The sequence below is a fragment of the Staurois parvus genome, unplaced genomic scaffold, assembly GCF_062004578.1.
Source record: "Staurois parvus isolate SC_StPar_1 unplaced genomic scaffold, SC_StPar_1.0 ptg000166l, whole genome shotgun sequence".
Classification (NCBI taxonomy): domain Eukaryota; kingdom Metazoa; phylum Chordata; class Amphibia; order Anura; family Ranidae; genus Staurois; species Staurois parvus.
In genome coordinates, this window is record NW_028317962.1 from 1,737,211 (window position 1) to 1,760,910 (window position 23,700).

General features: G+C 42.2%; 1 protein-coding gene across 1 annotated transcript in view; it reads left to right on the forward strand.

Moving 5' to 3' along the window:
- SEC16B (SEC16 homolog B, endoplasmic reticulum export factor) overlaps positions 1 to 19,190 on the forward strand; it is a 312,561-nt gene extending 293,371 nt beyond the window's left edge. Inside the window, exons 25-27 of the mRNA XM_089676327.1 lie at positions 661 to 740; positions 821 to 901; positions 18,192 to 19,190. Of these exons, the coding sequence (XP_089532453.1) occupies positions 661 to 740; positions 821 to 901; positions 18,192 to 18,269 (239 nt within the window). The 3' untranslated portion in view covers positions 18,270 to 19,190. The remainder of the gene's footprint in view (positions 1 to 660; positions 741 to 820; positions 902 to 18,191) is intronic.
- The last annotated feature ends 4,510 nt before the right edge of the window (positions 19,191 to 23,700 follow it).

Here is a 23,700-nt window from a genome sequence, read left to right on the forward strand (position 1 = left end):
TTATCACTCTAAAAAAAAAGAAAAAAAAGTTAAAACATTATGGCTAGGCATAGGCTAGGCACTTTAAATCTGTAGGACCTGAATGTAAAGCTTTACCCAGCTATGGTCATTAGCAAAGTGTCTTACTTTGGTGCTTGCACTCTCCATGGATTTATCCATTTTACATGAAGTAAACTCTTTGTTTATGCTTATAATTGCTTTGACGGGGCAGCAGAGGTGGGAGCTCAGGTACGGGTCCAATGGGGAGTCAACTAATTAGTATAGAGCACAATCTGAAATCTTGGTTTTGGGAGGACATAGCCTTTCAGCTGATGAGGACACATTTTCCTTTGAAATAATAGCATAAACATATTATAAATTCTCTTTATATAATGACATAGCTTCTATAATGAACCGCTTCTAGAGCTCTATACAGGATATTCCATGTCAATATGTTAATTATCTTACATGGTCTGATTAATGCGATTCCAGCGGGCGCTTGAATATTGTTCTGGCTTGATGTTGATGTATGAAGTGTTTGATATGACTCCCTGAAACTCCATAATACCGCTGGGAAGGAAATAATGACACACTGTTCACAAACTCCCATCGGTGGATAACAGCGATGCCCTTATATCAAAGCGGAGTCACAGATCCTTTGTATCATCTACTCTTTGGCAGGAATTAAAGAAAGTGAAGATCGGCAGAAGATCAATAGCAGTTCAGTATTACCAGAGATCCGGGGTCAGCAGGAGAGCATGGTAAACCATTAGATCAGGGGACTGTGGGGTTAAAACTCGGAGTTCTGTGTACTTATGCTTGTTACTCTTTGCTTCATTAGGGCATTTATCCAAATGCATCTGTCTCTGGGAGTCAGATGAGCCAGCCGACTGGAGTTGTCCCCCTGTACAATCCTTCACAGGTAATTCCTTTTTCATTTTTTTGGATGGTGCACTATGGTACATATGGGCTTGTTCAAGTCACTTTGTTGGTAAAGGTGCATTATAGCACTCTTTTGAATGTTTTGTTTAACAAGAATCCTCACCCTGTAAGGAAAAAATTCAAAGTCAGCAGCTACAAATGCTGTAGCTGCTGCCTTTAAAAAACACACAACTACAGTACCTGTCCCAGGATCCAGTGATGTCCTCACCGAGCTCGGCTCTTTGCTCTGTCTTTGGGTCCGGGTATCGACATCTTAACTGTGGGCAGCTAACTTTGACTCCTTGCAGCTTCACAGCTGGCTGCCCACTATGCATGCACGAGCTGCGCTGCACCCCGTGATTGTCCCATAGTCTCTTGGGACCTCTGACGTGTCACAAGAGGCTGCGTGGAAAAGAGGGGAGGCCAAACTTCCACTCTGATCACCTAAGCAGAAGTGGGAATGGGTACCTGTCAAAATCAGTATTTTATCACAGTCACATGACAGTTTATGTTTTTGGGGTTGTATTTGAGATGTGCAAAGAGAGATCACACAAATGCTTGTAAATATAACATCTAATTAAGTAATTACAGATAACAAATGTAATAATATTATAAAATATAACAATAATACTTAACTATAGATGCCTTTTTCGCCACTGGTCCCTCCAACTTATTTGGCAAGGCACAGATGATCAGAATAGGATGCATGCATGATAAGCTCTGAGGCGAGACAATTATTCCAAGGTTTAGCTGTAATATATACAAGATGAGTTGGTAGGGATGGCCAACCCCCCATTGCAAACAAATGACCTTTTAAGGACTTGTAATGACATTGCTTTGGCATGAAGTCAGCTAAGGTCACCAGGATATTGTAGGCTTTTTTAGATATTGTGAGAACATTTTAATAAGGAAATATGCAATTCCCCCAGCAATCAGATACCTGCTGCCTTCTTTCCAAAAAAATATTCCAGATATGGGAGAGGAGGGGGGAGAGGAGGAAAAGCGGAACCTGCCATTTTGGGTGAAGTTCCGCTTTAAAGAAAACACGTAACATGGCCAATTCAGGTAAAAGTGACAGGTTTTCTTGATACAGCACCAACCCCACTATCCTATATTTACCTTCCCTGTGCTGCCCAGCCCCGATGCTCTGCTTGTTTGTTGGATCCCTCAGAGATAACTGATACCTCCAGGTATAGGAGATCATCTGAGCTTCCCTTTCATTCTCAGGATGCAATAGTCAGACCTGAGCAAATCGCCAGAAGCACACACCGCCATGTAGGGGTAGGGGCTTAGGTCATTAACCCTGTGCATGTTCCAGCATGGTAAGTATCAGTTGGATGGGGTAACAAAGCTGATGTTTAGTGATGTATTATTTTTTTTTAACCACTTCAGCTCCAGAAGATTTTACCCCTTTCATGACCAGGTCATTTTTTGCTATTCGGCACTGAGCTACTTTAACTAGCAAGTGTGTGCTCATGCAACGATATATGCTAATTAAATTTATCTAATTTTTTTCACACAAATGGAGCTTTCTTTTGGTGGTGTTTGATCACCGCTGGGGTTTTTATTTTTTATTATATAAATGGAAACAAGACTGTTATGTTTAAAAAAAAAAACAATACTTTTTATTTTCTGTTATAAAACATATCCAATAAAAAAATAAGAAAATATAATTTCTTCATAAATTTAGGTAAAAATGTATTCTGCTACTTGTCCTTGGTAAAAATAAATCCCAATCAGTGTAACTGTATATTTCGTCTGTAGGAAAGTTAGTGTCCATAAACTATGGTATATATATCTGAAATTTGATCATTCCTGATGTACTGACGGCCTATCTAATTTTTTTGAGGCCCTTAAAACGTTAGGACAGTACAAAATATTCCCCAAATTTTTCCCCTTTTCGGAAAGTCTGAGTTTTTTTTAACATTTTTGTGGATTCATTTTTAAAAAATACTTTCATCAGAGTAGTTCAGTGCTATCATTGTACTAATCTGGGGGGTGATCGTGTTTTTTATTACACTTTGATTGCTGGTATGAAGATCATTGTACCAGGGATGCTTTGAACTGTTATAAATGGATTACGTTCATGACAGTTCTGAATACTAGTGATCTGTTATTGGCTACAGCTAATCACATGGTGCAGGGTGCTGTGATTGAACCATTTCATAACAGGTTTGTTGACATTGCGATCGTGTGATCACATAGCGATCACATATTCACCAGGTCCCAAGTCCCGGGATCCACATTCCGCTGTGTCTGGTGGACATGCACCCTAGTGTCAGTACAGGCAAAATGACGTACGGGTACATTGCTTTGCCTGTACAAAGTATTGCAAATGCTGCTCTGCTCCTTTAAATATTCAGTTCTCTAGCCCCTGGATACTTCCACGGCTGTGATCTTCCGATGCTGCAGCAGGAAGTACAAGCCGCTTCACTGTCACAGTCACTCATCAAAAGTAAGGACCAGGGGCGGACTGACCATTTGGACACTCGGGCACTGCCCAAGGGCCCGGGGTCAGTAGGGGGCCCAATGAGATGCCCCTGGTACCTTTAATTGGCTTTTTCATAGGCTTTTTTTGGCTGTGGGTAAGGACACAGGGGCCCCATGATCCCCTATTGCCCGGGGGCCCCATGAGTTGTCAGTCCACCCCTGGTAATGACTATGCCCAACCTTTCTTCCCCCCCTCTCCATTTATAGAAGCTGGAATATCAGTTCTCACAATAAAAAGTGCTCTATGATTGGAGGAGGTGGCCCTTTTATTCATCTACCTATCTTCCATTTGTAGTGCTCTTTATTTTGTGAACTGATAGTAGAGCTTCTATGAATAGAATAGGGGGCGGAAAGGGTGGGCATAGTCGGTACGTTTGAGTGACTGTATCATAGGAGCCACTTGTATTAACTGCCGCAGAACTGGAAGATCACAATCTTGGGGTATTGGGGGGGAGCAGAGTAATGAAGATTTCAAAGAACAGAGCAGCCACCAGCACATAGGACACTTGCCGTTCATTTATGTAATGTGCTGATTAAAAGAAAAATACGATCTAAACTTCAGCTTTAATGAATATAATCAAAATCATAACCTGCCAGTGTACCATACACATATCAGTATGATTGTGTCAATAAGTGCTATCTTAAAAAAAATCATCTGCATTGAATACGTATTTCAATAAATAGGCAGTCAATTTCATCAAAACAGTCATTAAAACAATCAAATCTATGCATGATATTAAAGTGTTACTAAACCCAGAACCCTGCATTCACTATATCTGGTCTCCCAAAGTACACAGAACATGGAAATGCAGTTATTTTAGTAAATATAAACTGCTAAATACCTTTTCTCATCAGTAGTTAGAGCAGTCTTGTGACTTCTATCAGTATCCAGCAGAGCACTGGTTAAAGCTTATAGGAAAAGTTTTCACTCTTCTCTCACTGTCCTATGAGGCTGCAGGACTCTTGACTCTCTGTCTGGACAGTGGTGATTGGCCCTGTGCTGATCACATGCACTCTCCCAAGAAAAAGAAAAAACTTTAATACACACCAAACTGAGCATGTGCAGCCAAGGCTTTGTACTATCAGCAAATGGATTGGGGACAGTAGAAAGGGGGAGAATCAGAGAAGACAGTATCAAACATCCTTTTCTCATCATGCAGAGGATTAACCCCTTACGTTCCACAGTGAATATAACTAGCATGAATTACTGCATATACAGATTGATTTTTACTGTTGTGGGTATAGTAACACTTTAATCATTTATCATTGTGAACATGGGCATAGCTACAGGAGTCGCAGGGGTCACAGTGGCAACCCCGCCCATGCTCCAGGGGGCCCGTGCCACTTACCTATCACACCTTGAGTACAGCAAAGCATTAGCCTGCCTTACTGCTCCTCTCATTGTTCTCTCTAACATGCACACTGTGAGTGCAAGAGAAATGACAGCCACTTCGGTAGTTCACTAGGTTAGGCTGTGATTGTAATAGTATGTAACCTATCAGAAGCTCTGGAACTGCAACCGATGAGGACATTTTGATACTGTCATGTGACAGTGCTAGACTTTTCCTAATTGGATGCAGTTCCATGGAGTACACATGCCGGACTGCAATACCAGCTGCTTTATAAGGTATGTGAAGAGACCCACTGTTGATGTGAAGGGAAATTCCAGCATAAAGGGGGACTCTTGATGTTAAAAAGGGAGGCATTGATGTAAAGGGGGACTCCTTTACAGTTGGCGATAAAACCTGGAAGCTGATTGGTTTCTATGCAAAGCTGCACCTAATTTTTCACTTTCCAGCTTTTAGGTGAGCAGACTGTGTAATGCTGAATAATTCCCGGCAGACGGCAGGATCGGAATTAATGGGGATGAATGGGCAGGGGCCTGTCCAGGCCCATCCTAGGCACTTTGAATTTCCAATTTCACCTACACAGGGTGACGGCACAAGCAGCTGGTAGAGGGGCCCACAAGCTTCTAGCTACGCCTCTGATTATGAACTGTTAGTAAAATACAGCAAAGTGGAGCCATTCAGAGAAAATATTTTTCAGAGACATCTAAAAACTTAAATTCAAAATTGTTGCTTGTGGAGTCAACTTTAAACAACAAATGAACAGTAAATCATAATGACAAACAGCAAGTACTGTACTGTGGTATTTTATTTTTACAAAATGTAGTTAATGGCAGAGTTACACTTTAAGGGTCCATGTCCATGGGCTCAGATGGGCAATTGCAGCGTACCTTTGACATCAGTTTAGATACTTGAGATAATTCAGAATTCAATAACAGGTACTCTACATTTGACCTACACTGGACCTGCTTCAGGCTTTGTTCACACTAATGCAATGTCTGGTGTAACTTGAGTTGCACAGAATCGCATGACAATAGCAATCACATTATTATCAAAAGTGCCCATTCATATGAATGCGATTTAACATGGTGCAATTTTGGTAAAGGTTCCTGTGCTACTTTGTTGCAACCTGACCCATAAAATATGCAAAATCACAACCAAATTGCATCAATGTTACATCAGTATCGCACTACATAATCGCACTGAAAACTAAACAAAAACTGCATCACTTGGCCCCATAGAATAGGAAAAAATGCAACGTTGTCAAATCAAAGTCGCCCTACATGATTACACTGAAAACGCCTGTTGACAAAGCCTTGAAATCGACCCGTGAAAAGAATTCAGCAGCACCTTTGCAAATGGAAAAGTAGAGTGAATAAGTTATTTACACATTCCTCTAATCTCAGCATCTCTGCTTTGAAGTTCTCCTTTATCACTGATTCACATCTTTGTGGTCGTGCGGGCCCCGATTTGCGTGGACATAAGAACCCATTCATTTGAATGGACTCCTGTGCCCCGGGACATGCAGGGAAGATGTCCCAGCACTACTTGGAAAATCACAGCCCGCACGGGAACCAAGGTTCCCAGTACAGTTGCGATTTCAAGTGCGTGCATTGTGCAATTAGAATTGATGGCACACAGCTGCGGGTGCCACATTCCTCTATGTGGGTGGTGCAGCTGCAGGTATTTGTGTGGGTCCCACAGCAGCACCACCCGCACAGATGTGAACCAGGGGTTAGGCTAGGTCCACATCTGTGTGGGTGATTCCCGCTGTAGGATTGCACCTGTTCCCGCAGCTGCAACCACCCGCACAGAAAAAAGGAGCTGTGTACGGTTGCCATTAATGTAATAGCTTGTCGAACGCACTGATAATCGCTCCTGCACTGGGGACAGCACTGAAGTTGTGGTTCCTGTGCAAGCTGCGATTTCTAAAATGCTGCAGGAACCTTTTCCCTGCGTTTCAGGAGGTATGACAGCACATTCAAATGAATAGGCTGCCATGTTCACCCAAAACGTGGCTCGCAGAGCCGCACAGATGTGAACCCAGCCTTAATATTTTGAGAAATAAAGCTGCAGAGTATTACGTTTCTGTAAGCTATTATGAGTCCTGCAACAGTTTTGTTAGAACTATTTACATTTTTACAGCAACTTTTTCCAGTTTTTAATTTTACATCTTTCATTTTTGTAATAATTTTTACAGTTTTTGCCATGCATTCAGTTTTTTGTTTGTACTCATGACTTATCATTCTAAGATGGCTGTGTACAGGTTTGCCGACACAGTGGACCTCATCCAACCCTGACATTGCCAAACCTGTAAAAAAGCTCATCTCTGAATGACACACAGCTCTGCTCTGCTTGGGTTCCTTATTAAGTTACAAATCATATTACCGCACCCTGCGCTGGGATTTCAAACTGCTGCAGGATAGAACAGTAAATTCTTTGAAGTGTGGGAATCCTGCATTTCCCAATGAATTTTACATTATCTAATAAATCATCCAAGTCAATGTAACAATGAACATTGTAAAAACAATAACTTAGCAGTTACTGCATACATGTAGCATCTTCCCATATTTCTCCTTTTTTTGGCTATCCTATTGTGTTGCCTAACATTTCACATTTCTCAGTGTACTATTATAAACATTTGTCATTTGATATTAAAGGATTTACATACAACAGATAACAGTTTTTGTACAGGCCAGGGTAAGGAACATTTTCTTATATATAGCAAGAAAAACAGCTGAAAGTGATATTAAAGGCAGGTTTTTTTGGTTTAAAAATAGCAAATGTCATACTTACCTGCTCTGTGCAGTGGTTTTGCACAGAGCAGCTCCAATCTTCCTCTTCTCTCGTCCCTCGCTGGCACTCTTGGCCCCAACCTCCTAAATAGTGCCCCCATAGCAAGCATGAATGCATGAAGGTAAAAACCTTGAGAGTTTACAACCACTTTAAAGTAATACTAAAGGTAATCTTTTTTTTTAATTAAAATAAAAAATATGTTATACTTACCTGCTGTATGCATCAATATTGCACAGAGAGGACCCCTATCTTTTTTTCTGGTGGTCCCCTGCCAGTGCTGTCCTCTTCTTCCACCAGGTGCCCCTTATGTAACTTTGATGATAAGGGGGTATCTGTGAAGGCACATGCCCAAGCTGGGCTGTGTGCTTCCATAGACCCACACAGCTCTGGCAAGCCATGCCCCTGCTCCCTCCTCACAGGAGTTTTACTGACAGCAGTAAGTGCCTATAGCTCCCACTGCTCTCAGTGTCTCTTGTGAATCCAGGAATAGAGGAGAGTGGTGCTGGAGCCTGTACATCGCTGGATTAATAAGAGGAGTCGGGTAAGTGTTTATGGATGGGGGTAAGGAACAGATAGTGGGGTCTTGTTTACCTTAATGCTTTCCCCCCACCCCTAAAATTTACATCAGCATGCATCTTGGGCATGTTCTGTATGAAATTACATTCAGGGGAGGGTCCTCTTTAAATGCTAAAATATATGCAGGTGGTGTCTTTCTATGTTACTAGTGCTTAAAGTATATCTAAGCCCAAACGTTTGGGTGGAATCCCCTCATCAGATGTTTTATTTTTTTTGTGCCTCGTTGAAGAGAGGAGTTCTTGTCTCTTACACAGCACAGGAAGTCAGAAGAAATCTTTCCAAAGTGTCAGTAAATTCACTTTTAGGCAATTGTCACCAGAAAAACTGTCCCCATTGAAAGATGTACCCTCACCTCCTCTTTGTTAACAAAAGAGATATAATGGATTTCCGATAACTTTCTGTCCCAATGACTGTGGTCACCAGGACAAATAGAGCGGAGCAAGTGTGCCGAATGGGGAAAGAACAAAGAGAGGGCGCACAGGCCTAGTGCATTACCATAAAAAATGTTTAATAAAAAATAAAGTAGGTGCTGTACTCACAAACGACAATATAGTCAAGGCACATCATAAAAGAACAGCTGGGTCAACACCGCGCTGAGTAACAGTCCGCAATAGGGAGTTTAGACATCCAAAAGTCTGACGCGTTTTGAGAACTTGCCTCTTCCTCAGAGCCAACCCGAGTTGGCTCTGAGGAAGAGGCAAGTCCTCGAAACGCGTCAGTCTTTTGGATGTCTAAACTCCCTATTGCGGACTGTTACTCAGCGCGGTGTTGACCCAGCTGTTCTTTTATGATGTGCCTTCACTATATTGTCGTTTGTGAGTACAACACCTACTTTATTTTTTATTAAACATTTTTTATGGTAATGCATTAGGTCTGAGCGCCCTCTCTTTGTTTTTTCCCCATTCAGTATATTTGGATTCCCCCGGTCCATTTGAGGGCAGCAAGGTGTGCATGTTCCAGGACATTCTTAATGTGGTTGTAGCCTGCATTGAGTCCATCCCCAAGTGCAGGAGCATTTGTGTTTGCTGGAGCAAGTGTGCCCATTGAAGGCTTTTTATCTGTACATCTTAGTGTCCTTTCACATGGCATTCCGTTTTTTAATCAGTTTAGTTATGTTTTTTCAAAGAAAAAACAGATCAGTTCACATCAGTTTTTCATCAGTTTACATCCATTTTTCATCAGTTTACATCCGTTTTTGGTCTGTTTACGTCTGCTCCAGTCTCTTTTACGGAAGGAAAATAGGGCTTTATTCTCTTCAAAAAAGCAGATGTTAACGGATGCGGACATTAACGGATGTAAACGGATGATCATCCGTTACATCCGCTAGTCCATAGAAATACATGGGTGTTTGGTTTTCATCCATAAATGGACAGATGTAAAACGGACATATGGAACGCCTATTTGAAAGAGCCCTTTCTTGCTGCAATAAAGATAATCATTCAGGAAGACAAGTAGCCGGCTCTCCAAATCTTCATTCCTAAAGCGGAGGTCCAGTCAGAATAATAAAAGTCAGCAACTACAAAAACTGTAGCTGCTGACTTTTAAAAAAGGACATTCACCTGTCCCTCAATCCCGTGGTGTCCTCACACCTAGGTTGACTGACTGTCCTGTCTCCTCGGTGCCGGCATCTTCAGTGTGGGCACCTGTCTGTGACAGCTCATGGTTTCACAGCTGGTGCCCAATGCTCATGCGCAAATAGAGCTGCACTTTCTGATTGGAGCCTGTGACGGGAGTGACGTTTGGGGGTGGGGGGACCTCTGTATCATCTCCCCAAATTCTTATGTTTAAGTGACCCTGTGCCTGTTAGGGTACAGGGTGTGTATGTGAATGTCTATTGTGTATTGGTGTGTTGTCCTTTGTTCTCGGCCATGTGGCTGTCCATTGTCTTTTTGCCATGTGCTGCTTCATTGTTCTGTGTCTTGGTTGGATGGGGAGGGGTGATGATGTGTTTCCTGCAGCCCTTCCCACTGATGGGGCGGGCTGATGATGTGTTTCCTGTTCCTGGTTGTGTTTCCCCGCCCTGTGTATATAACTTATTGTTTGTGTAAAAATAAAGTAGTTGACTTCCTGTTTTAAGAAGAGTCGGGTGCTGTTTATTTCCTGAGGGATTTCAAGGGTGTGGTCCCTGGATAGTGTTCAGACAGGGAAGCTGCAGTATAACGGAGATACCCAAGTGCGGTCTGGGGTCTGGTTCTGTTACAGACCCGTAGTCTTCTGGGACCTGTCACGTGTCCCAGAAGACTACAGGGAGGGAGAGGGGAGGACAAATTTTGCTTCTGATCACCTAGGCGATTGCAGCAGAGGTGGGAGCAGGTACCTGTCAAATGCGGGTACCCCCCCCCTGCTCCCCAAAAAATGCCAATCCTTAACAGGGAGTGGGGGACAAAGCCTTAAAGTGGAACTTCCCCTTTTGGCTGGAGCTCTGCTTTAAGCTGTGACTGTGTTTGGGAGGACATTTAGAGCCAGAGCACCAACAGTTCACCTCTGTGAGGAATATAATTTGGTGCAGAACTTTCTTTCCAATGCCAAGTACAGCCTGTCCATAGGGCTCCATGGACTTTCCAGTCAGGTCTGCCTGGAAAAATGGAGGGTGGATCTGATTGGAATATCCATAATAAGGGGGTCTTAGAGTTTCCATCCTCCAAAATGTTGAGAAAACCTGTTAAAGTAGAATAACAATTATTATCTAAAAAAAAAACAAAAAAACAAGCCCAAGTTCTCCTAGCTGTAAATATTTATGTTGCACATGGCTGGAAATATAATGTTTAATTGCTTTCATCTTGCTGTAATTTGCCATGCAACTTTGCTTCCAAAATCTGCTAGTTCTGAAATCATGAATAGATGATAATGAGTCCAATGTTTACGTTAAATAAAGCCAGGAGCAAGGTAAATATGTTGTTGTTGTTTTCTTACATCTCTGATGTACATGAAGGGGTTTTAATTATTTTAGTCCTCATCCCCGAGTGCTAAACTGACAATAAATGGTGATTTCATACAAGGATTAAAATTTTGCCGTGATAGCAGTATTATAAATGCTAATCAACCCATCACTAGTTTGCGCAAACATAATTAAGAAATCAAGAAAAAAGCAATCACGTAAAATTAATAGAAAAATAATCATTCAGCTGGCAAAAAATTGTGTGATGTGTGGAAGGGGATGTTTTACTTATCACTACCAATCACAGAGTTCATTAATCACCCCAGATGGGGTCAAATGTGCTTATATTAATTAACTCACCCTATTGGGTACAGTATTAGACATTTCTCTAAAATTAAATACGATTAGATGGACAGTTACTTGTTAACCGCTACAAACCCAAAAGGTGGCCAGTTTTACCTTTTGAAGCGCTATATTTATCTGCTGTCTTGGTTCACATGAAGGCATTTAGGTATTTACTCTTCTAATTAAAGATGAAGTTCAAGTACATATTAAAAGGACAGTAAATGCAATAAACGGGGCTTTTTTGTCAGGGAGTAGGTGCAGGAACATACCCAAACAAATAACCCCCCAAACATACACATACCGACGAGTAGTGATGTGGTACATATTGTGTGCGTCATGTCATAGGGTGGTGTTGGCAAAGTTGCACTAACATTAGAAAGGGCTTAAAGGGGCATTGTAAATAAAATCAGGAGTGTGTAACATACAGAGTGCAGGGTCCAAAAGTGCATCTCTCACATCTTACAACCAAAAATGACCTCCTCCCATATTCAACCCCCCCTAATTCTCCCCCTGCAATCTTAATTGCTGCATTGCATACTCCTGGCCACTGAACTCTGTAATCTTCCCTAGTAAAAATCCCCCCCCCCCAAAAAAAAAGCAACATCCATCATTAACCTCTGCACCTCTTGTCTACAGTTTACGCCTGCAACCCTTGTCCACAGATTACTTCTGAACCTCCCATCTACAGCTCACCTTTGCACCTTTCTTCCACAGCTCACCACTGCACTTATCATCTGCAGCTCACCACTTCACCTCCTGTCTGCAACTTACCTCTGCACCCCACTGTCCACAATCCCCTTTTTCCCTCTCATCTAAAGCTCACGTCTGCATGTCTATCTAAAGAACACCTCTGCACTCCTGTCCAAAACACACCTCTGCACTCCACCATCCAAAGTTCACCTCTGCACCCCACTGTCCACAACTTACTTCTTCTTCTATCCAAAACTCACCTCTGTACCCCTATCTAAAGCTCAACTCTGCTTCCCTGTCCAAAGCTAACTTCTACACCCCATCATTCAAAGCCCATCCCAATATCCCACTGTCTAAAACTCACTTCTGCACCCCCATCCAAAGCTCACCTCTACACTCCACCATTCACATCTCACTTCTGCACCCCCATTCACCACTCCCCTTTGCACCCCCATCGAAAGATCACCTCTGATCTCCTGTACAAAGCTTACCTCTGCACCCAGCATTCACAGCTCACCTCTGCATCCCCATCCTTAAAAGAGAAGCGTGGGATGCTTTTTTATTGCCAAATTATACTTACAGTACCTAGGTGGATGCAGCATCCGATGCTGCATCTGTCCCCCACCAACTCTTACTGAACTAAGTGAACTGTAAGTTCTCACTTCTGCTGTGAGCAGAGAACAGTGACTGTCTGTCACCACTGTCTGCTCCACCCCCGCCCCCCCCCCCCCCCCATTCCTGCGCTCACTGGGGGGGAAGGAAGTGACTGGCTCAGGCTCTCAGCGGCTCGCTGAGAGGCTGAGCCAGGTGCTTCTCGAGACTCTGGGGTAGATCCCAACTTTAAAGTCAGGATCTTTCCCTAGTCTGGACCGGCTGAGTGACACACAGGAGTGCAGAACAAACTGCACTCCTGTGATCCACAGGAGAAATGCAGCCAAAAGAGCTTTGGCTCTACTTCTCCTTTACTGCACCTCTTCTGTACAAAGCTCACTTCTGCACTCCACCATCCACAGCTCTCCTCTGCAACGCCACTCACAACTCACCTCTGCTCCCCTGTCCATAACCCACTTCTGCACCCCCCTATCTGCAGCTCACCTCCACACAGTTCCTCCCTTCCACAGCTCACCACTGAACCCCTCGCCATAGCTAACCCTTGTCCACAGCTCACCTCTGCAACCCCCTAACCTGGAGCTCACCTCCACACACTTCTTCCCTTCCACAGCTCACTACTGAACCCCTCGCCATAGCTAACCCATGTCCTTAGTTCACCTCTGCACCCCCTAACCTGGAGCTCACCTTCACACACTTCTTCCCTTCCACAGCTCACTACTGAACCCCTCGCCATAGCTAACCCATGTCCTCAGCTCACCTCTGCACCCTCTAACCCGGAGCTCACCTCCACGCACTTCCTCCCTTCCACAGCTCAACACTGAACCCCTCGCCATAGCTAACCCTAGTCCACATCTCACCTATGCACCCCCTAACCGGAGCTCACCTACACACACTTTCTCCCTTCCACAACTCACCACTGAACCCCTTGCCATAGCTAACCCTTGTCCACAGCTCACCTCTGCACCCCCTAACTGGAGCTCAACTCCACACACTTCCTCCGTTCCACAGCTCACTAATGAACCCTTCCCCATAGCTAACCCTTGTCCACAGCTCACCTTTGCACCCCCTAACCTGGAGCTCACCTCCACACACTTCCTTCCTTCCACAGCTCACCACTGAACACCTCGCCATAGCTAACCCTTGTCAACAGCTCACCTCTGCACCTCTGAATTGCAGCTCACCTCCACACACTTCCTCCCTTCCACAGCTCACCACTGAACCTCTCGCCATAGCTAACCCTTATCCACAGCTCACCTCTGCACCCCCTAACCCGGAGCTCACATCCACACATTTCCTGCCTTCCACAGCTCACCACTGAACCTCTCGCCATAGCTAACCCTTGTTCACAGCTCACCTCTGCACTCCCTAACCGGAGCTCGCCTCCACACACATCCTTTCTTCCACAGCTCACCACTGAACCCCTCGCCATAGCTAACCCTTGTCAACAGCTCACCTCTCTACCCCCTAACCTGAAGCTCACCTCCACACACTTTCCCCCTTCCACAGCTCACCACTGAACCCTTCGCCATAGCTAACCCTTGTCCACAGCTCACCTCTGCACCCCCTAACCAGAGCTCACCTCCACACACTTCTTCCCTTTCACAGCTCACCACTGAACCCCTCGCCATAGCTAACCCTTGTCCACAGCTCACCTTTGCACCTCCTAACCTGGAGCTCACCTCCACACACTTCCTTTCTTCTACAGCTCACCACTGAACCCCTCGCCATAGCTAACCCTTGTCCACAGCTAACCTCTGCACCTCCTAACCCGGAGCTCACATCCACACATTTCCTCCCTTCCACAGCTCACCACTGAACCCCTTGCCATAGCCAACCCTTGTCCACAGCTCACCTCTGCACCCCCTAACTGGAGCTCACCTCCACACACTTCCTCCCTTCCACAGCTCACCACTGAACCCCTCGCCATAGCTAACCCTTGTCCACAGCTCACCTTTGCAACCCACAGCTCTCACCTTTGCACTCATACACCCATCCCTCCATTGTCCTCATCTGTAACGGAGTAAGTACAGGAAGAGAGCCTAGGAAGTTATCTGCTCACAAGATTTCTGGCAAGATCAACAAGTATTTTTTGTATTTCTCAAATGGAGAAAAAAAAGCTTTCAACTGTATATTTAACAGAATAAAAAGAATAAGAGAAGCTTATTGTTAAGGTTTAGATACGCTTTAATAGATTGTTTTTCCTTTCAGAACAAATTTACTATATTTACTTGTTTAAATATATCCATTTGTGTTTGTCTTATTATTTGTACCATATCTTTCTGAACAAAGGGTAAACACAAAGAAACAAAGTAAATCTATTGTGAGGAAAGGGAGCAAATTCATATACTTTACTGCCTACACTTGTAGATGGTTTTAAAGCATTGCACTGCTTGAAATGTTTGGAACTTGCTTGCCTCTGTGGGAAATCTGTAGACATATGGCATGTTGTGTTTGTACATGCATTTTATAGACAGCTCTACACAACTGTAAGCAAGCAAAGTAAATATTTCAAATTGGGCGCAATAGGTTCTTTAAAGTGGAACTTATCCCTAAAGGGGCTTTCTCCTTGTTTGCCTCCAACCTCTTTTTACCATTTGGTACTTTATTGTGTGTGTGTGGGGGGCGGGTACCTGGTTTTGACTGCCCGCATTGCCTAGGTGTTCCGAGCTGAAGTTCAACCCCCTCACACCCCCTTCACCTGCAGCCTTCTGGGACACATCACAGGTCCCAGAAGACTGTGGGACCATTTACAAAGTGCAGCTGGTACATGCGCAGTGGGAAGCCTCCAGGATTCACAGCTATTTTCCCTTAGTTAAGATGCTGGCGTCTGGACATGAAGCCCATTGAAGAATCGGCTCAGGTGAGGACAGGGCTGGATCCCTGGACAGGTAAATGTCCTTATATTAAAAGTCAGCATCTACAGTATTTGTAATTGCTGACTTTTCATTCTTTGGAGGAGACTAGAGCTACTCTTTAAAGTGTATTTCCACTTTTGCAGCCAAATTGGGATAACACCTACTTTATGTTTTTTACTTGTCCCCATTCACATACTGTAGCATAACTGAGCAAAAAAAATAATACACTTTAACAGCCTCTTTGCTGAATCCCAAGAGGAAAAGATTTTGGGACGTATGCTACTATCTTCAGAGTACTTATGTCCTGGGCAGTAAAACTTGGTGTTTTCAAAGTTTTGGTTTTAAAGAATATGTAAACCCAACATTTCATATTCCTGATTATGTGCATGTGTACCATGTACTTGTATGAAAAAGTATCCTGTGCTTTTTGTATTGCTTCCTTTTGTGTAAAATCCCTTGTATTCCTGCCAGTACCACTGCTTTCCTATTAAAAGTTTACCACACTACACATGGGAGCACAGTGTGGTCAGGTTTCTAGCTGTGCTGAGAACGCAACCTGTTTTCCTCCAATGACCAGACTTCTGCTGACATACACCCCTCACTCTTGCACAGTCATTCGCAGGGAGGTTCAATGTCCTGCAGTTTCTCCTTCCCCAGCTTTCTTACCTCCTTATGCAGCTGAGAACAGGGGGTATGTGATCACCTGCACTATATAAAAGGGGAAACAAGGTATTTATAATGCTTTTTATATCTATACACAAATGTTTTGCCTTTAATTTCTATTTTAAACTTAAAGGGTTACAAGGTGAGGGTTTACAGTAGTAGGTATACTTAAAATTTAGACAGGCCATATCCTCCCACCCATCGCATTGACCTTCAGGTGTGCTGTACTATTGTCCAGCTGCTGTGCCTCCACCATGGGAATTTCTGGTCTCCAATGTTTTGTGTGAGATTGTAGTGTGGATATTTACTACAGAGACAGCCAGAAATTATTCATATTTCATAAATGCGTTTAATTCAAATCTGCTGCATGTCTCAACTTGGAAACTTTTCACATGAAAAGTGTTTAGTCTAATTTTATCATTATGATAAATGGGTGTTCTTTATTTAAATAAACCTGTTAATGGATATTATGCAAATATTCCCCAAACACACTTTATTAAATAAGACTATTGTGCATTAAAATTAAGAGCACTGATTTCCTGTGTTTCTATTAAATACTTCAGGGTACCATATTTCTTCTGATTATGAAAGCAGAAATAACTATGGAAAATTAAAATACCGTCAATGCACACTGCAGTCATCTGTTTTTTATATGCAAATTACAATATTTGCTGTTCATACAGTGAAGCTGCTAATAAGGCACATTGTGGAGTGGTTGTGTTAGCTCCTATAATACCACTGCTGTGTACCATATATGCAACATACAGTAAAGATCAACACCAGACAATATAATTAGTAACATGCTAATATATAGGAAACATTTGTGTTAAAGGATAAGTTCACCTTTTAAAAAAATTAATAAATGTACATTTTTTGCATGTAAAAAAATGTGCATTTATTATTTTCTTTTCTAAGAGTATTGCACCCATAATTTGCTGATTTCATCAATTTCAGTGTCCTGCAGACTCTCTGCATAGCTGTCTGCGTGTCCTTCGTATGGGCAAGCAGTTACATGAGACCAGGAAGAATCAATGGACTATGAGAGCAGTCACAGACGCCCCTGCAGTTCATTGAGAACTACAAGCTGTCAGCTGCAATGGCTGAAGGTACTTGTAGGCATTAATTCACAGAAAAACTGTGAATGAATGACATGGCCGTGTGGGTGGAGCCCCGCATAGTCACATTATTTTTAAACTGTTGCAGTGGGTGTGGGAAGAGGATCCCCTGCCCGCTGTCACATAGTGAGGGGATCAAAGAGGGAGGCTGCAGCCGCTGGAACATGTTACATATTTCACCCTAAGAATATATTCCAAAAGGTGAACTTATTCTTTAAATCAGTGGTCTCCAAACTGTGGCCTGGGGGCCATATGCAGCCCTTTATTTGTTTTCATCTGGGCCTTGGGGCACTATTTCATCCACTGATACTAACAACTGGGCATAATTTCCCCAACTTACACCAACGAAGTGGGCACAACTCCTTCCAATGGCACCGACAATGGGGCACAGTTCCTCCTGCTGACACCAAACAATGGGACATTATTTTTTCCCACTGACGTCGGGACATTTTCTACTCTTGCTGGTCACAGTCTGGCCCTCCTAAAGTCTGAAGGACAGTAAACTGGCTCTTTGTTTAGAAAGTTTGGAGACCCCTGCTTTACATCAAAAAGTTAAAGCCTGAGTATTCCTTGCAACCAGAATTTTTTGACTTTGCATTGTGCTTTGGTGTAGCACTGCAACCACATGTCACATGATTGTGTGCCGCATCATCTAATTCTCTGGGCAGTTATTTGTGATTGGCGGCACCAGAGTGTAAATGTGTGTAGTGTGTGTAGGTGGCATTTGAATCTACTATGACAGTGTACAATGGGTTTAAATGCAGTTTATTTATGTTTGAGTAGTTTGTCTATTTATTGTTTAGTTCTGTTCCACCGACTGGAACAAACTCTCTGTTGCCATTAGTTTAAACTCAAGTTAACTCTCATATGTCATTAGATTCATTTTTCTGGTTCAATTTCTGTAGATGATCACTTTCTTTTCTAGTTCTTACAGGACGCAAGCCGAAGTTCAAATCCTCCAAGACGTCCTCCACGGGGGCGATACCCACTACCACCCAGATGAACAAACATGTCTGAATTCCTACTCAGGGAGAGCCTTATGGACAATCATTAATAGTATGAAGATAATTCTTATGGAGCCAGTTGTAAAGGAATAAGGTGTTTTTTGAGACACATGGGCTCAACCATCCAAAGATAAACATGGGATAAACTGTTCCACAATCTTACCCAAACTACCCAATGTGGCCCTGTTTTTATTTCATGACTATTTTTGATAAATGTTGACCAGGAAATAGTAAAGTGCCTATTGTAAGGTCTATTTACAGAGTCTTCAGGTATTTATTGTGGAACTGGCAATGCTACCTAGAAACCATCACAACTATACTGAATTTAAAATGTCTACTAAATTTACTTTAAAGGAAGTTTTAATTAAATTTTTATGATTCCCAGCAGCCAAAAAGTTTGACAAAATCTTTCATAGTGCCTCTGGTCAGTCCTACAGCCTCTTGCCAGCCATGTTGTTCTGTGCAAAACAAAACCTAGACTTTGAACATGTTGATGGCACTATAGAATTGTTGACTGAACACCATCCTGTGCAAAGCCCAAATAGAACTGTGTAAAATATTGCTTTTATACAAAAATAACCTAATAGATCTACATCTCTCTCATGCAATGATTCTTGTAGACTGCAGAGAGTGTGTGACCATTCAAGATTTTGCATTATTCAACTATAGGAACGTATGGGTGGAGTTGAGAATCTTGAGCCTGCAGAATTAAGGTTTACAAGTTTTTGACATGTTTCCAAAATATCAGATTACCAGTATTCAGAGAAATATGCAGGTAGCCTATACTATTCAAGCAATGGTTAAAGAAAAGTAGATACATTTTTGTCTCCTTTATCTATATTTGCACAAAGGTTTCTTTATCTATTGTGATGAAACATTCTGAAGTGTTTACAACATAATTAAAAGAGCTATTAACTTGAGTGGCGGCTGCATTTTTTTTCGTTAAAGGTTTCAAAGTTGCTATGGAACGGGTGACTCAGTATGGATAACAGAGCTATGAACAGCAGAGAAGAGACTGGTGAATTTTCATTGTCACAAATGCCCAATAAACCCATACATGAACAGACCAAGCCAATAACCAAGCATATGGTATATTTACTGTGTGTTACAACTGCATAGTTTAATCGGTAATTACTTTTTACATGTCTGTTAGGGGCAATTTACTGAATAGATAGAAGTAATGACAATATGGCCACGAATTTTGCAAAGTGATCACCATTATTTTCTACGTTTTCAGTTGATCTGTGTTTCAGCTACCTGTACCCACCACAAGAATTGGGTAAAAAAAAATCAATGAATCTTCGATGTACCATACGTTCTGCAAAATTGACATACATCACTCAACAACTCAAATGTGCAATTAGCATAGCTCTATAGCAGTGGTCTCCAAACTGTGGCCTGGTGGCTGGACGTGGCCTTTTGCTTGTCTTTATGTATCCCTTGGGGCACTATTCCTCCATCTGACACCAGGGATGGGGCACTATTCCTCCATCTGACACCATGGATGGGGCACTATTCCTCCCACTGACACCAGTGATGGGGCACTATTCCTCACACTGACACCAGTGATGGGGCACTATTCCTCACACTGACACCATCATTGGGGCACTATTTCCCCTGCTGATACCAAGAATGGGGCACTATTCCTCACACTGACACCATAAATGAGGCACCATTCTCCCCACTGTAGAGAAATTCTAGTGGTGAAGGGTACACAACACCAAAGGAGCCACTGATGTATGGGTTCCCCGATTCTGGATGACAATGACCCCTGCAGCAGTGCCACACCCTCTGATGCACCAAGGCTAAAGAAGGAGGATTTATTTGGGATACACACCCAACAAGACCACAATAACAAATAAAATGGCAACAGTAATGAACAGTTACAAGGTAATAACAGGTCTGTAAAATACAACAAAATGAGAGGACCAAGCATTTCTGTACTTGAATTCTAAATCCAGGAAGGTGCTAACTAAAGGTTGTACTGGAAGCTAAGGTCCTTGAGTCTCTCCAAAAACCCCTCCCACTGGCCAGTATGGAAAGAAACTTTGAGGTCCAGGGTCCTGCATTGATGTGCTTAGGTATATTTGTATTTCATGGCAAAGGGCCTAAATCCCCAAACCCTGGTTGGGGTGGCACTGTTCCTTTTAGAGGAAAGTACAGAGGTTGTGGCCAGCACTATGCAGTATGTTGTGAAACCTTCTCCTGCTCTCTGGTGTCTGGATTCTGGTAGCATTGACCAGTCTATATGGGCATAATATTTACATGATTCTGTTTGTATATGCATTCCATGAATTAGTATTTAAACCAATCAACCATTACATTATGATCACTCACATAAAGTAGGTCCCTCTTTTGGTACCAAAACATCCCTGATCTGTCGAGGCATGGACTCCACTAGACTTCTGAAGGTATGCTGTGGTATCTGGTACCAAGCGGCCACTAGCAAACAATTTAAGTGCTGTACGTTGCAAGGTTGGGCCTCTATGGACCAGGCCTGTTTTTTCAGTACATATTACAGATGCTCGAATGGATTGAGATCTGGAGAATTTGATGGCCAAGTCATCACCTTGAAGCCACCGTCTTCCTTTGCTCCATGGTCAAGTTTTGATGCTCACGTACCTATCATAGGCGCTTTTGGTTGTGGACAGGGGCCAGCACGGGCTGCCAATGAGGCTGTTGCCGGTTCACCAGTTTTTCTTTCTTAGATCACTTTTGGTAGGTCCTGACCAGTGCAGATGGGGAACATTCCACAGGAGCTGGAGTTTTGGCATTGCTCTGACCCAGTCATCTGTCCATTACAATTTGCACTTGCCCATTTTTTCTGCTTTCAACACATAAACTTCAGGTACAACATGTTAACTTGCTGCCCAGTATATCCCACCCACTTTCAGGTGACAAGATAATCAATCTTATTCACATTACCCATCAATGGTATGGCTGATTGGTATAAATATGATAACTTGTGTTATCTATAAGCCCCTAAGAAATAGTACATTTTAAATAACAGTATTTCACTAATATGAGTCGTTTTGTTTCTTTGGCTTATCATAACATATAAATCAGTGTTTGAAACCATTTTAATGAAGAGTTGACAATTGATGCAGTGGAGGGTATGATTAGACATATTTTTACCTGCCTATAATTTGGAGGTCACTATCACATGGTGAGTAAAATTTCTTGAGGTGGTGGCACTCTGGAGCATGGGTTTTACTGATTGGCGTGGCAGTGATATAATGGGAAGACTCAAGTAGATGGACATTTTGATACGTTTCTCAATACACGTTTTATAAGCTATACTCACACTTGTATGTGTAGGATACTTAATAAATGTCTACAGCACCCTTTTCAACCATTTGCAACCAGAGAAACCCTTAAAATAAATTTCAGATCTAAGGTAATGCCTGCTAAAAAATGCAACAACTAGTGGCATGTAAGCGTGATCAGTATGTAGTTACATATCATAAATGAAAAAAATTAAAATGGGTTGTACTAAGTATATTTAACACCATCTGCTCTACTTGACAAAATATCTTCAGTAATGATCATAAAGTGTTTAAAATAATAAACAATATTATAAATAAAAATAAGAAACATGCAGAGTTCAAATTGTAGTCTCCCCTTACAATGGTGGTAATGTATTATTCTCTGTTGCATTGGTAATCAGAGGAGAGAAGAATGCTCCATTACATTGGCGGACAGTGTAGTCACAAATATGCAAGTTTTCACTTTTTTGTCAAAAGTCAACAACTAAGCCCTCTACTGAATTAAGAAACAATACATGGCATTATAGGAAAGAAAGTGCTAGTTTTTGAAATGTGGGCTGTGCTTGACAGCTTGGATTCACCTTCTGTCTGAAAGAGTCAAGATGCCAATACCTAATGATTGGGTCTAAATTGGGCCTTAGGAGACAAATGGAAGTGGTGTTTGTTCACTGGTTAGGAACTGGTGAGCTCTTACAAGCCTACAATTCCATATTTAGCAGCAGTTTAGCAGTGTTTGAGAAGCTGCTGCTCTAAATATTGGCAAAGGAAAGAGTGTATTTAAGCCTAAATGTGAAGTCTTACTTGGGGTTGGAGTGACCTCCTAAAACACTTTGATAATGATGACACAGGTCCCAGGAAGTCCTCACTAATCCAGTCATCAGTTTCCCTTATCTGAGCCTCTGATGTCGTGGAAATTAACATGATGTGATTGCTATGGGTTCCCTACTAGTATCAACTGCCATTTTGCTTTTCATTAGAAGAAAACTTGTGCCACAAAGACATACTACCCAAGTGCTCACTATGAACTGCAAACCCCAAATTGTAGTGTCAATGATGTGAGAAATGCCTCCTTACGTTTGTATTCAGAGTATTGTCCTCTTACATTGGTGGTCAGTGGAGAGTGTCCCCTAACATTGGTAGCCAATAGAGAAGGGCCATCTTTACGCTGTTGGGCAATAGAAATAATTCTTTGTTGGCCAGGTAATCAGAGGGAAGAATGCCCCATTACATTGATGGACAGTGTAGTGCCACTTAAGATTGATGGTTTTTAAGTGAGGTTTGCACAAGAGTTATGTTGATACTGTCAGATTCTTACTGCTCAAAGAGCCCCTGGCAACCCTTGGAGAAATGTTAGAATTTCATAGAACCTTAGTTGTGAAAGACTGGTCCATGAGGTTCAGACATTCCTTTGAAATGAAAGCTTAGAGTAACCACAGCCACCATTGATGTGTTACACTTTGACTGTTTAGAGGGGACAAGCCTCTCGTTTTTTATAAAAGTGGATACGTAAGCTGCCAGTTTGTGGTATGGCCAAGCATTTAAATGGCATAGTTCACTGAGATGTTTTTGATAACTCTAATTGGACATTGGTAAGTAATAAAATACATCACATTCCACAAAAACATCATCGTCTTCCTCCTATCATTTATGGCTTCTGTCCTCCAGATGGCACACAATAAACTTTGTTTCTGTAGATTTCTGCGAATATCACTTTTTTCATGACTTTAATGTGCCAGTTTTATAATGGCATGCATATGCTTGTTCATCAACACCTTATCAAGTTGATGTGAGTTGTATGTAGGTATTCTACAAAGAAAGCTAGTAAGTGGATAATTCTAACAATATTTATGTAATGACAATTATATAAGCACAGGGAGTATGGATAGTAGCAATAAAATAATCTCTTCAAAGTGATAGTAAGAAAATGCGTGGGATGTATAAGGAGAAATCGAATATATAATCAGTTGAGGTGATTGAAAATATATACTTACTGTACATTTTATGTCACCTTGAAAATGAATTGCTTATTTTCAGCAGACAGATTCTGAAAGCTGAAAATTCCCCTTAATGGTGTGTCTGCTTAAAGTGAGATGTTCTGTTCCCCAAGCATGTAAACATAGTACTACCTTTACAATCTGCTACACTGGCAATTTCACTCCACTTG